The sequence below is a fragment of the Sebastes umbrosus genome, chromosome 6 (genome assembly GCF_015220745.1).
Source record: "Sebastes umbrosus isolate fSebUmb1 chromosome 6, fSebUmb1.pri, whole genome shotgun sequence".
Classification (NCBI taxonomy): domain Eukaryota; kingdom Metazoa; phylum Chordata; class Actinopteri; order Perciformes; family Sebastidae; genus Sebastes; species Sebastes umbrosus.
The window spans coordinates 27,107,455-27,121,997 of NC_051274.1; the positions used below are offsets into that span (position 1 = coordinate 27,107,455).

The 14,543-nt window shown below is 39.7% G+C and overlaps 1 protein-coding gene across 2 annotated transcripts in view; it reads left to right on the forward strand.

Annotated features, from left to right (window-relative positions):
* celsr3 (cadherin, EGF LAG seven-pass G-type receptor 3) overlaps positions 1–14,543 on the forward strand; it is a 125,538-nt gene that overhangs the window by 83,827 nt on the left and 27,168 nt on the right. For both annotated transcript variants that reach the window (XM_037772995.1, XM_037772996.1), the window contains 5 exons: positions 2,491–2,674; positions 3,679–3,780; positions 3,896–3,990; positions 4,552–4,761; positions 12,792–12,990. In XM_037772995.1, the coding sequence (XP_037628923.1) occupies positions 2,491–2,674; positions 3,679–3,780; positions 3,896–3,990; positions 4,552–4,761; positions 12,792–12,990 (790 nt within the window). The remainder of the gene's footprint in view (positions 1–2,490; positions 2,675–3,678; positions 3,781–3,895; positions 3,991–4,551; positions 4,762–12,791; positions 12,991–14,543) is intronic.

The window sequence follows — 14,543 nt, forward strand, 5'->3', positions numbered from 1 at the left end:
CCTGCTGGTATACATTTTTTTTTTTTTTTACATCATCACATTGAATACCAATACTGATAGGATTAGAAGGATTTTAGTGGTGTAACTCAAAAGCTCACTTTGGCTTTGGTTTAACCCAGACACACAGTAATCATCTCACAGTCTGATAGTCTGACAGGCTAAGCTAGACATGCAAACTACATGAACCATGATGATATGATCATCCCTACATATTGATATTCCTGTCTTGTGTGAACGCGTGCGTGTGTATATTGATACGTTTGTGTGTTTAACCCTATTTTATCCCGCCCTTAATCTGATTTTTTGACCCTAATCTTTAATCTCTGATACTGTTGTTGAACAAAGTACTTAACCTCATGATGGTCTGTGACCTTTTGCTTCTTGTTCTTAATTTTCTGAAAAATTAAGTTTGAAATTAAACCTTTTTTTTTTGTATGCTTTTCAGGCTCACAATATTATAATGTTTTCATTGAGCCTTTCAGGTCAAGTCAAGTACATTTTATTTATATAGTCCAATATCACAAATCACAAATTTGCCTCTGTCCTTGGCCTCTTGTATTGGATATAGAAAAACTTTAACCCTTTAACAGGGAAAAAAATGGAAGAAACCTCAGGAAGAGCAACTGAGGAGGGATCCCTCCCCTCGGACGCACAGACGTGTGATAGATGTCATGTGTACAAAATAAACAAAATAATAAAATTAAAACATGAACAATCCATATGACATAAATGATACATATAATGAGAGCAGTAATAGCAGTAACAATAAGAGAAAACAGACTACTAATAATAATAGCAGCATTGGATGTAATAAAATGATAATAAAAGCAGTAATAGTAGCAGTAAGGTTAATAGAAATATGACTAATCAGGTCAAGGCTGACACACACAACCTTGTATTAAGTATTACAGTGCACATCTTAAGCATTAACAATGAATTTGATTATTTTTTTAAATGCCTTTCAGTTTAAGAAAAAATATATTATGTTTAAGATGCAATGATCAACACATCATAATTAGATTAAGTGTGTTGAGCATAATTTCCTCTAAAAATTGTTGTCCCTGTCCAGGTGTTATTCTTTTATAAGTGTTGTCGAAGATGATTATCACGTTGAGGGGATTTGACTCTGGAAGCAGAGTTCCCTGTTCATGTTTTGGACCATAAAGCAACAGTAGATTACTTGTGAAATTCAACTTGTAAAATGCAACATAGAGCTGCTGCAGGCTAAGATAATAATGTGTTTGGTAATTACAAACTTTCCTTTAAGATCCCCTCCAGACATGTTTGAAGACATATAAAAAATACTCTTAGAACAATAATTTGGGCCTGATATGTTTGTTTTTTCCGCACAAATGTTCAGTTAACTAGTTAAATTTAAAATATTGAAATCACATTTAGTCCTTCTCCTTCAATGCAAAATCAAGAATCTATGAAACCAAAGCGTGTAATATACCCGCCTGTCTACCAGAGGATAGCATGTCAGTGTCACGTTTTGCCTCACCGAGGCGTGAATATTACAAGGTACAGTACCAGCAGCGGGCAACAAAACCACTCACTTAGGTTTAGGGAAAACATCATGGTTTGGCTTAAAATATAAGTACGTAAACTAAGTAAAATACATACGGAAACAACGTAACATCAGTACAGAAAACACGTCACTAACGTCACTTACAAAACAAAACACCAGTCCCGTCCCACCCACCATAACCAGCCTTTCTCATTTCTTATGGTACGTCACTACCTCTGAGCGTAGCATATTCACGCAGATGCATTTACATTGCAGTCAGTACAGACTACATGCCTAAAGCAAGGACGACATTCTTATTGCACACTTTTGCCTTGTACATTATCGTGTCATTCACACGCCTTTTCGTGCGACCGGGCTGAAACACATGACGTCTCCCTCTTCACTGGAAAGTCCATTCTCAGTGTGTCTGTGCTGGATGTTTCAAGTTTACACATCACACTTCTGTAAGTTACATATTGGACCACGATTGGCCTCCACACTAGTTGTGATGTCACAAAATCATACTTGTAGATGCACACCTTGAATTGATATTTGAGGTGAACTCGGAAAAAACTTTATTTCCTTCAGCAGATAAATGTGAAAACAAACTTTGCTCACACATCATTCTGCACAGCGACTGTCAAACAGCCAATTGAATTAACAATAAGCAAAACACATTTTTGAATGAAGGGGAACTTTAAAGAATGAAGCAGTGATGCTGCACCATCATCCTCTACAATGTGGTGTTGAAAATATATTCTCATGCAAGTAAAGTAAACTAAATAATTAACAGCTGTCCTTTCTCTCTGGCTCTTCTACACATCATGCACGGGTTGTTGCTCTAGTATTCATGTCTCTGTTACAGCCGCATCCCCTTTTGTGTCAATGTATAAATCGGTGACATTTTACATTCATTTGACTGAGTTTCATCAGTGTGCCTAATTATGCATACCCTGTGTGTGCTTGTGTGTGTGTGTGTTCAGGAGTTTCACTACCATCTGCGAGGCTCTGACACCTGCCTGCCATGTGACTGCTACCCGGTGGGTTCCTTCTCGCGGTCCTGTGACCCAGAAACAGGCCAGTGCCAGTGCCGGCCCGGCGTGATTGGTCGCCAGTGCAACATATGTGACAGCCCCTTCGCTGAGGTCACAAACTCAGGCTGTGAAGGTGAGAATGCTCATATCCTTTGTTTCAAAAATGACTGTGGTTTACCCAACAGGGGGGATACATCATCCTTTCATTTATTCAGCAGGAGCTCAGCATCACATCTGAGATTCTGCAGATTGGATTAGCAAAAAAAAAAAACTGGGAGAAATGAAGCATCTCACTGCTGCATTGAGTTCTTATAACAAACAGTAAGATGCCTAGCGGGAGGTACAAAGATTGCGTGTCAAAACAATTTTTTGTTATTGACTGGGGAGCAGAAAACATTTGTGAAATGACTTTTTCCACCAACTACTGTATTTTAACGAGTAAAAACGTGTCACTATCTTGCAGCTCTTTTGTAAAGAACCAAATGATTGACAAAAAAGTATTCGCTTCTGAGCAATAGTTTGCAAAGTTGGATTTAATATTAAAGCTTTGTCAGTGTTGTTCTCCAACAATAGTCAACATAATGAGTTTCCTTCTTTCTTTCTTTGGTAAAATTGTCCCTCAGCGAGTGGTACAGAAAACTGTGTCTTGTGTAATTTAAAGACAATGTTCAATTTTCAAGATGGATTCAAAACCAGTATTCACACTGAGCGAATTATCCATGGAGACAAACAGACATGAATGAACTTAATGAGGCACTACTGCGCTTAATCATAACTTTAGTGTAATTATAGGATTTCTGTTTCTTTTATTCTGTCTTTCAAAATGGTTGTGTTTGTCAAACTTGTGTCCAATCCTAAAATAACAAAGAAACTGTTGATTATATTCATCTTGTAGTTAATTCGATGTGTCCTTTTCTTCTCTTCTGTGCAGCTTTGTCACTTTCCAGTTTCCGTCTTGTAATTACTTTCATTAATTTGTAGCTGGTATTTTATTCTTTCACATTCATTTTCATTTTCTTCTCTGCAAGTCAAAAGAAAAACATTTCCACATTATTAGTGACTTTTTGTCATATTTTTAATGGAAAAGTTCACCGAACTGATAAGGAGGATTTTAAATAATGTTCTTTCTCTCTGCAGTCATTTATGATGGTTGTCCAAAGACCATCACTCAGGGGATTTGGTGGCCTCGGACCAAGTTCAACCTGCCTGCTGCAGTGCCCTGCCCCAAAGGCTCCGTCGGTCCGTACACACTCATACACACTGAACACATAGATATGCATATACTCACATACAACCTTATGTCAGTTTTACGCCACGTCATTGTGAAAAGTCTTACCGTTTCTCCTCCTTGCAGGTGCGGCCATCAGACACTGTGATGCAGAGAGAGGATGGATGGAGCCAGACCTTTACAACTGCACCTCACCTCCATTTGTGGAGCTCAATGTTGCTGTATGTAGAGTAATACCACTAATATCATTAAACACACGTCTTCATGGGTCCCAAAACTTGAACCAAAGTGGTTAATACTCCCTGTTGCTGATAAATGCTTTCAGTTTATTAGAACGCTTGCGTCTGTTACCTTATCCAGCTCCAAACTGTTTTGGAAACCCTCTGTTGGTTCTTGGTTCTCAACTTGTAAATTCAACTCCCACTACAGGAATCTGATGTTTCTTTTTTGGAGCAAAGAGATTTATTTGTATTCTGCGGCAGCAATGCACAGAAAGAGGGCACAGTTTAAGTCAGAGGTGGACATGGCTGTGGACCCAGGTCAATGTCCATTCTACTCCTATTCTATTTCTATGAGTAGGACATAATCCCATCATTCCAATGAGGTACAACAGATATTGTATGTGGAAGCAATTTTACATGAACTAGAGTCACAATACAATAGCACTCTGTAAACATGTTGTAGTATTAAATATTGTCATATTAAATCCCAGTAATTCTTAAATACGTGTAGAAAGGGTATAGATTAACCTTTTCATGTTCTGTCGGTGTCTGTGTATTTAGCTTGATTCTCTGGAGCGTAATGAGACCGAACTGAACACCATCATGGAGAAGAAACTTGCCCACCAGCTCCGTGACGTCACCGAGGCAACCGCCCGACTCTACGGCAACGACTTGCAGATCGCCGAACGGCTGCTGTCCCGCCTCCTGACCTTCGAGACCCAACAGAGCGGCTTCGGGCTCACCGCTACTCAGGACGCACATTTCAACGAGGTAAAAAGAAGAACATGATACAATTATTCTATTCACTCCTTTTCAGTTTTTTTCAGTGTGTGCTTTAGTCTTTGTTTATACATTTCCGTAGAAGGGTGAGAGCAGTGAGGAGTGGGGGTGGGTGTACAGCTAAAGCCTTTATAGTTTCTTGCTGCGGCATACATACGGTGGAACATATGGAGACATATTTGCCATCAACAAGGGCTGTTTATTGGCTTTTATAATTCACCTTGCTGTTCAAATCCAAGATACTTCTTTGGGAAGATTGGATAGCAGCGTTCTGATTGCGACAGAGATTCATGGGGAAATGATTTTAAACTATAACAAACACTACTAAGATGTGAGAAATTGGCAAATTTGTGCTTAAATTGTTGTTTTGATGATTCAAAATGCTCCCATTTAAACCACAAATATTGGCGAGAGGTTAATGTATGTGCAAGTTGTGAAAGGTTGTTTGAAAGACAGGCCAGATAGTGAAGTGTGAAGTTTGTGCTGTTAATTTTAACCTTTTGAGAATCTTAACATGTTACTGCCACTGTACCTGCTCTGTTTTGGCATTGTTAACCAAGACAAGTATAACCAACGAGCATTTTGGAATAGCCACAGTTTTTAGGTTTTTAAATCTACCATCCCAAATGTATGTTTAAATCATTAATATTTAAGTTATTTTAAAGACTAAACCAGATTTCCACTCTACAGTATATTACTGCTACCAGCAACCACAAATCTGCACAGAATCTGCAAGAAGACATAAAATAGCTGCTGTTATTTAAAACACTAGATATGATTGATACAGTGTTCCTTTATTGGGTACGGACCCAGTGACGAGATAGTACAACGAGATGTCTTTCCTGTGAAATGGGAGGTAATGTTGCTATGGCGATGCAGTGACAGTAGCTCATGAAATACTGCACCATGTCATCTCCCCATATTAAGTGACAGAGACTCATTTTACCTGATACGACGGCTTCGGCTGAGGAGCCGACACAGGATCATTTTAACCTATTGGCAGATTGACATAAAGGCGTGAACAGAGATCTCCGTATCATTTTGATATACATATTTAGCTTATACGTCAAATTTGGCTGACAAGAAATGAGTTGTTCACACATATATAAAGTAAAAACCCCCCGTCTTACCTGTTAAACTGCTGTTTCAATTTACTGGTTTGTGTGTCAGTAATTGACAAATTGCATGTCACTATGGAAACAATGATGTGAAATTGACATGCTAACTATAGTGTATATATTTTCATTAGTGAAGAGAATTTTTTACATCAAATCTTGGTAAATGAAAAAAGCAGTGCAAAGGCAGTGGTTGGTATGTATCTGCTGCATTCCTGCTTGCATATTCTGGGCAACATTGTGGAACCTCCTCTTTACGTAGCTCCGCATGTTGTTTAGCAGGTAGATTTCTTTCTGGAGATGGGCTCTGCTCAATCCACTCCTCCATAGAAGTCAACCTTATATGTTAACATTTTGTAGCGGGTTTTGCCCATGGATGTATAAAGAGAACTGGATACAGCGTTGTAGGCGGGCGCCCGTTCATTCCTATGAGAGTTGCTCAGTGGTGCATGAAGCCAAAATGGCTCGACTGCCGACTGATAAAGTACCCGGATCATCCGGCGATCTTCCGCATCCATTGGGCCTTTTGGTTTCCTTTAACCTCGCCTCCCAGCCCTCGGTCCAACCGCGGTCTGGGTTTCATTCACATGAACGGAGGAAGATTCGGCTATTGGCGCATTTTACAACTTTTAGGACCTAATGATTTAAATAAGGGCTATTCAAGTGTTCGTACTGGGAAGTTGATCTACCTAAAGAACAATTCTATGGGAAAAAGTCTTTTTGGGCCCAATGGCATTACGTGACGGACACGGAAGTTGTAGTACCACGTTTGGCCACTACGAAAATTTTATTTTAAATTTTACAAAGACATAGTATTAAGAACTTGCCACAATATGCATAAACAAAAGTTTACCCTTTGAACTGTGGGTTCTGCATTTGCATTTATCACAGTCCCTGTAACATCATAGCACTACTTTTGTGCAATCAGAGCCACTGTCTGCTATGAATCTTTGCATATAAATTATTAATTAAAAATCGTGTATTTGAGAATCGACACAGTTTCACAAGACATAATATCGCGATACTCAAGTGTATCTATATTGTCTTACACCCCTAATAGTAGTATTAGATGTAGTAGTAACAGTAGTATTTCTATCAGAAGTATGGTGTTGAATGGTAATCTCTCACTATCTGACATTTTAATTAATTTATCTTTCGCTAACGAGTTAGTCCCAGCTCACTTACGCAGCCGGGAGGTGATTAATTGAAATCGGGGCCATGGTGGGCAGTTAAAAAGCAGTTCTTTTGCTCTCTGGTTTTTCTACAGTTGACCCAGGAAAGCATTTAATAATTGATGATAACAGAGAGGCTTTGGCCACCTGATGACAACTGTAGCAGAAGAAGCCCCACCCTGCAGTGCTGAAATCATTCATACTGTCATTGTTATACAAAGAACGAGTTGCTATAGAAACTGAGTGGGTATGATAGCAGCATCCCATAGTTTGAACCAAAGAATGGCATCTTTTGTCGTCTTTTTGTTTTCATATGAAACACATTTTAGGATACAATTGTGTTTTGATAGAAAGAGTTTTAGATATTCAATTTCATTAATGCATACACACATTTGTTTTTCTCCCAGAATCAAAAGCGATATTTTAAAAATATGCCTGCATTGATATGTCCAGTGACCTTGATTCTGTTTGTCTTGTGGTTCTACATAAGGAGAAAGAACTCCTTCTGGTTTATGACATGAGGTGTAGTCATCACATTATACTGTATCTTCTGTGCTGTAAATTTAGTCAGTAAAAGGGAGAAGAGTGTATCTGAATAATAACATCAAAAACACTCACATTTATCTGATTAAATACACACTTGTTGCACACGCTGAATTCCCACATAAACACTGCGGTGCCAGTTATGACGCTGTGGACAAAAGAGGAAGGATGCCATCAGTGTGAGCGTTTCTCCCTCCCTCTTCTTACAAACAGCATCTGTGGGGCTGCACGATTATGGCCAAAATGATAATCACAATTATTTTGTATCAATATTGAGATCACAATTATTTTCATGATTATTCATTGATTTTAGGGACAAAATATTTTTATTGCACTTTCACATTTAAATAAACAGACTGCTTTCTCTTCCATGTTGTGCTACATTCCTGGTAATGTACAAATCTCTGCATCAAAATGAGACTTGAAATAAGGTTCTTCTTCACCTCAATTCAGTGCATTTTTGTTTTGATCGCCAAAACCAGTAATATACAGTCTATTACTTTTCTACTGTGGACTTTCAGCCGCAACATTCAGGAAAGTTTTCACAGGCAGGGCCGGCTTAAGGCATAGGCCATATAGGCGGACGCCTGGGGCGCCACCTTCTGGGGGGCGCTGGTCGCCCTCTAAACAATAAAAAATAAATTAAAAAATAAATTAAAAATCTAAAAAAAAAAAATGTCGATTGGCGCCCTTCCTCATTTTCTGCATTGAGGTAACAAATGTACAAATAGATTAAGAAAGAAAGAAATACACTTTTCACCCCAATAACTCTCTTTCTCACACTTTTTCATCTGCCATAAATTGTGTGAATTGCAATGAAATTGACAAAATCCGAATTTTACCTAGGGCACCCAAAGTTTTAGAGCCAGCACTGGCTGTAAGGTACGCGTGCGAGCAGCATGGCGGCCCCCCAAAAGGGAAGCCATAACATCTCGATCGCCCCCTGGTGGCTGGCTGTTAGTGTAGGAAGTGCTTGATTTGATATGCAGTGGAGTTATCTTTGAGCGGAATATTTTAAATGTCAATATCGCAGTCGATCGTGCTCATCCAAATGTTAATTCAGTCAGGGGCTGACTCATTAAATAAAATCTAATTAATAACCAATGATGAATTACTTTTTCGTTGTATAACTCATTCACAACCAATCTTAAAGGTACAGTTGATAACTTTGGACAGCCTGACGGTGACACCAGTATTGAACTCATTTATCTGTTTTGTTCACACTAACTGGCACCTTAATTACTGAGGACATGAAGATACCACATGATAGCAATTTCGTTTTACAATTGGCTCACAAGCCTTGTTAGAAGTTGGAACCGAACATTTGATATCTTCTACAGAGATAAACAAAACATAAATTTTGGACCCGTCAAAACTTTTTAAATGATTAATTTACAGTCATAAGAATTTTTTTGAGGAAAAGCCATACTTTTATTTGGCACCTTTCTAAAGGCTCTGTGGATGTATTATTTTTCAAAAGTGATTCATCCACATAAAAATCTTATAAATAAAACCTGAAAATGAACATGAACATGTTGGGGCACTCAAAAAGCATCACAGTTGGAGCCTCACGCCTAACACAGAACATTGCTTCATGTGATCAATACATCATCCCTAACAAGGACAGTTGCTATAGCAACACAGCAGTGGCATTAATGGCATCCTATAGTGAGTGAAATGAAAACCTTTTCCTGTCTGACATTTCACTTTCCTACCTCACCTGACAGTGAATCCGAAATATGGCCATTAGGGTTTAACGTTTGGTTTGCTGGTTTACAGCAGCAATATGTTGCCACAATAGGGCAGTTAGGATTTTTATTGTCATTTCGCAGTTTCCGGGAAAACCGAAACCTGAACTCGTCTCACTTGTAACCTCAACCTCTGGCTCTTAAACAGTCGTGCTGCCCACATCGCATCATCTTCAGTTAATGAGGCGGCTCTGGGTTACCCTGGCATCGCTGAAGTGGAGCTGCAGACAGCCCATTTTTTTTTCTCACCAATAATAGAAAAAATATATATCCGGTAATACTTGACACCTCACTTTAATCAGCCGCTATTAGGCCAGGCGGACAGGTAATGTAGAACACAGTTACTATAGTAACAGAGCCCAGTGGCTGCAGGAGAAGCAAAGGAAGGCAGAGAGGGAATAAAGAGTTTTTACATCAGGAATGTAGCGACTATCGGAGGAAGAAATCTTTCATGTTCAAGCTGTGATTGGATCCATCTGGAGACTACTGCACCTCCAGATACAGTAGGGCTCATGTCTCATTAAATGCACAGCAAGATTGTGCCAAATGTGGGAGAGAAATTCAGATATTATGCCTTATAATATTCATTAAAACATGTCACCGATGCACTGCACAATGGTCCTAACAGGTTGGTAATGTAATTGTCCCTCATAGTGGGCAGCATACATGAAGGGTGAGAAGAGAAGGGAGTAATAACTTGTTCTAAATAGTTTGGATATGACAACGTGTTGCCCATACGTATAATCTGTTTGTTGAAGCATTATCTTCCAACCTGTCATCCATGCTGCCTCTCCTGCAGCCTTTGTGTGCCCTGCGCCTCCTTCTCCTCCTGTAATCCTGTCATCTGCTGCCTCTTTAAAACCCGTCACATCTTTGTCCTTTTGTCAGCCTCTATTGTTTTTCACACATTTTCTTTTCAATAGATAAATACAGGCCATATGAGCTCTTGCAGTGTACAGCCTGATTGGGGTGTGGAGCTTAAGATTTCATGATGAAATATTGGCTTATTTTCAATCTTAGTAATGTGTTTGACCACATGGTCAAAGGGAAGCCATTAATGGAAACTGGACTGTGCATATTTAATGTGCTTTTTAACCCTAAGAGACCAAAAAAATGGTTTCACTATATGAAATGCCTACTGTGGGGACTTACATCATCACACATGAATACAGTTAGGCTCATTGGATCCGCAAGAGTCTCAGCTTTCTGGTGAAACCTAATTTATGTGATTCTAAGACTGTTTAGGGGCCCCATTATGGAGAAATATTCATATACTGCATGCTAAAAAATGCATTGTTTTTGCCCCAAACTGCATGTGATTATCATAAAGTGGGCATGTCTGTAAAGGGGAGACTCGTGGGTACCCATAGAGTCCATTTTCATTCACATATCTTGAGGTCAGAGGTCAAGGGACCCCTTTGAAAATTGCCATGCCACTTTCCCTCGCCAAGATTTAGCCTAACTTTGGAGCGTTATTTAGCCTCCTTCCTGAAAGAAAGACCGTAAAGTTGGTTAGGAACGCTGTCGATCCCGTGGGAGGAAGAATGGGTGCATGTTTGTTATGAAAAAATATTTATTTATAGCAGTTTTTGACCTTCTTTAAGTTGTAACAAATCAGTACAAAAACTTGGATTAGATCTTTAAGCATTTGTCTGTTGTGATCATCCATTTTGTCCCGTAATGTGTCTCCATCGCTTTTCCCCACTCACATTTTCCATCTCATCCCATCTCTATCTATTAGTTTGTTTTTCTTGTCCACCTTTCTCTCTGTTTCCTGCAGCTCTGAGCCAAGATTAAGCATTTTCTTTTCTTCCTCATTCTCTTTCGCCTTCATCCACAATCCCTGCTTCTGACTCTCTCTCTACATTTCATTACATTCTTCATATACTGCACCGTATATTGTTTTCCTTGTTTGGCTGGGTTTCTTGTGTATTTTTTTCTCCCCTGAGCATTATGTGAGACTGCAGTGCTTTATTGGGTCTGGTGCAGTCAGACTGGAAGGAATCAGATTTAGCACTTTTCCTCTCCCTCTCTCTTTTTCTCTCTCTCTCTCTTGATCTCTGATATGCCTCTTTGTTTGTTCAGATCATTTTGCAAGGCTGTGGAGTCTAGACTATCTATAACAGGTTTCCATCCAGAGTCATAAAAAGCATGGAAATGGAGGCACTGTGCATAAAAGGCAACATCACTGCAGTAAAACGTATCTATAATTGGGTATGAGACTTGTTTGAATGTTATTTTTTTAGCTCTGATAACAATTTTTGACCATATTCTCGTTGTCGTGGTCCCGGTCAGAGCAGCCCGACAGAAGCCTTGACAATGAGGGTTACATTACATCAGATTTCTTGTCTCCTTGACCAGAATCAGTAACAAACTCAAGTTCCGACTTTCTCCTTTTTCTACACCCTCTATTAGGCTTCACTAGCCGTGTTTCCATTCACATATTTTTAAGTAAAAGCTGTGTGGAAACAACAAAATTCAGTAAAACTCCCTCAATTGCACAGAAATGTTTTTACGCTCTCTTGAAGTGTTTTTTTACCTTTGCCGAAAAACAGTTGATGCACTAAATAGATTAAGTAAACGCCTTTGCTGAATAAATTCTGATGTAGCAAACATTTAACTCACATGACTGATCAGCCGTTTCCGCTGTCCCAGATATTTTCATAACGTGCGAATGTTTGTCTTCTGGACACCGTGAATCGTGCCAAATACTGGTTGACATGAAAGAACAATTAAAACTTGCCCAATTGAAAGAAAGACCTCTCTCCATTTTTCTCTCGTACATGGTTAGATGGTCAAGCTGACTTGTTTTGTTACCAGCTCGCAACCTCTTCTGCTACTCTGTTTACTGGCTTTTTAAAGCCTTGCGTAGCCTATAGTGCCGACTTCTGGCCAAACTACGCTGTAGCCGAGTTTATTCACTCCAAACCAGTTGATGAAAAAACGCCTAATTTGCATTTCTGTTTTGCGACATTTCAAAAGTTTGCCAAAAATTCACCTGAAAATTTTATTAAAGCCAAGGACGTCATCTTGGGCTTTGGGAAATACTGATATTGATCATTTTTCACCATTTTCTGACATTTTATAGACCAAACAACTAATCGATTAATCGAGAAAATAATCCACAAATTAGTCGACAAGGAAAAAAATCGTTAGTCGCAGCTCTAAATTGAATGGAAACGTGGCTACTGTCTGCATCCTCAGAGTCTTTGGCTAGTCTTAGCTGTTCCCCTTTCTTCATATCTTCTATCTCTCTTTCCCTTTCCTGATCCAGGATGTTGATACATTTATTATTTATATCTTATTGTTTCTATCTTTGTCTCAAATACATAATCCCATCATGTGGTCTCTGGCTCCTCAGAAATGATCGACAGAAGCTCCTACTGAAAAGCAGCAGTCTATTTATTTCTTTTACTAATCGTTCGTCTTCCTGTTGCTTGCAGAACATTGTGCGGGGCTGCAGTGTGCTGTTGGGTCCTGGTACCTCCGGACTTTGGCGGGCTCTCGCTCAGAGTCAGAACCACATCCCGGGAGGCGGTCCGGCCGAGCTGACGGACCTCCTGGAGCAGTACGCCCAGAATCTGGCCCAGAACATGAAGCTCACCTACCTCAACCCTGTGGCGCTGGTTGCTCCAAACCTAGGTGAGTTCACAATGACTACACACAGACTGTCACAGATATTCAGACATAATACAATAGCTAATCACTAGACAGACCCAAGAGAAGAGACTAAGACAGTAATAAAATCTTAATCTTTACAGACGATTTGCAGCGGTTTTCTCATAATGCTGTGAATCACTGCTGTGAAATCAGCTAGAATGAGTCATTGTAAAGCGGGAGATGAACAGCGCTAATGCAAATGATGATGGCAGCAGCACACAGAGATGAATTTCACACTCCCACACACACACACACACACAGAGCAGCTAATGCTTCCAACACGCACACAAACCCTGAAGCGCTGTAGCACCGGCTGGCATACATACTTTAGATTTACAGATGCCAAACACACACAGACACACACTAGTACAAGCACAGACACACTGATTGACTGGAGTATAACATCACTGAACACCTAGGCTCATAAAACTCTCACTTTCTTTTTAGCATTTACTGTAAATGAAAAGTGTGTTAGATAACTCACCCTCAGCCCTGTCTCCTAAAAATTACATTCCCATACAACTAAACTGCATTCTCAATTACGTTTGGAAGGGTGGTGGATGGGTCAAACATACACAGGTCTTCTCCCCCAGGAGACCGCTGTTCGTGTCCCGTGTGAAACATAGTCATTTTAAGCCAGACATAATGTGTTTTACTAGGGCTGTCAATCGATTCGAATATTCAATTGTGATTAATCGCATGACTTTCCATAGTGAATCGTGATTAATCGCACATTTTTTATCTGTTCAAAATGCACCTTAAAGGAAGATTCATCAAGTATTTAATACTCTTATCAACATGGGAGTGGGCAGATAGACTTGCTTTATGCAAATGTATGCATATATTTATAATTGGAAATCAATTAACAACACAAAACAATGACAAATATTGTCCAGAAACCCTCACAGGTACTGCATTTAGCATAAAAAAATATGCTCAAATCATAACATGGCAAACTCAAGCCCAACAGGCACCAACAGCTGTCAGTGTGTCAGTGTGCTGACTTGACTATGACTTGACCCAAACTGCATGTGATTATCATAAAGTGGGCATGTCTGTAAAGGGGAGACTCGTGGGTACCCATACAACCCATTTCCATTCACATATCTTGAGGTCAGAGGTCACGAGACCCCTTTGAAAATGGCCATGACAGTTTTTAAATGAAAAGTGGGTTAGATAACTCTCACACACACACACAAACACACAGACACACACACACACACACGCACGCACGCACGCACGCACGCACGCACGCACACACACACACACACACACACACACACACACACACACACACACACACACACACACACACACACACACACACACTCCCTTCCATCTGCAGGTTTGGCCATGTGCCCTGTGTCATTTAGTTTCTGGCATCCTGTCACTTGTACATTTTGCTCTTCTCCACATTTCTCCGTCACTTTAGCAGTGTTAAAAATACTGTTAAATAATCTGTGCCACATCCTACAACATCAACAACAAGAGGTGTTGAAATAAGCAACAGCAGCAGCTCTGGCAGGGATGAAGCC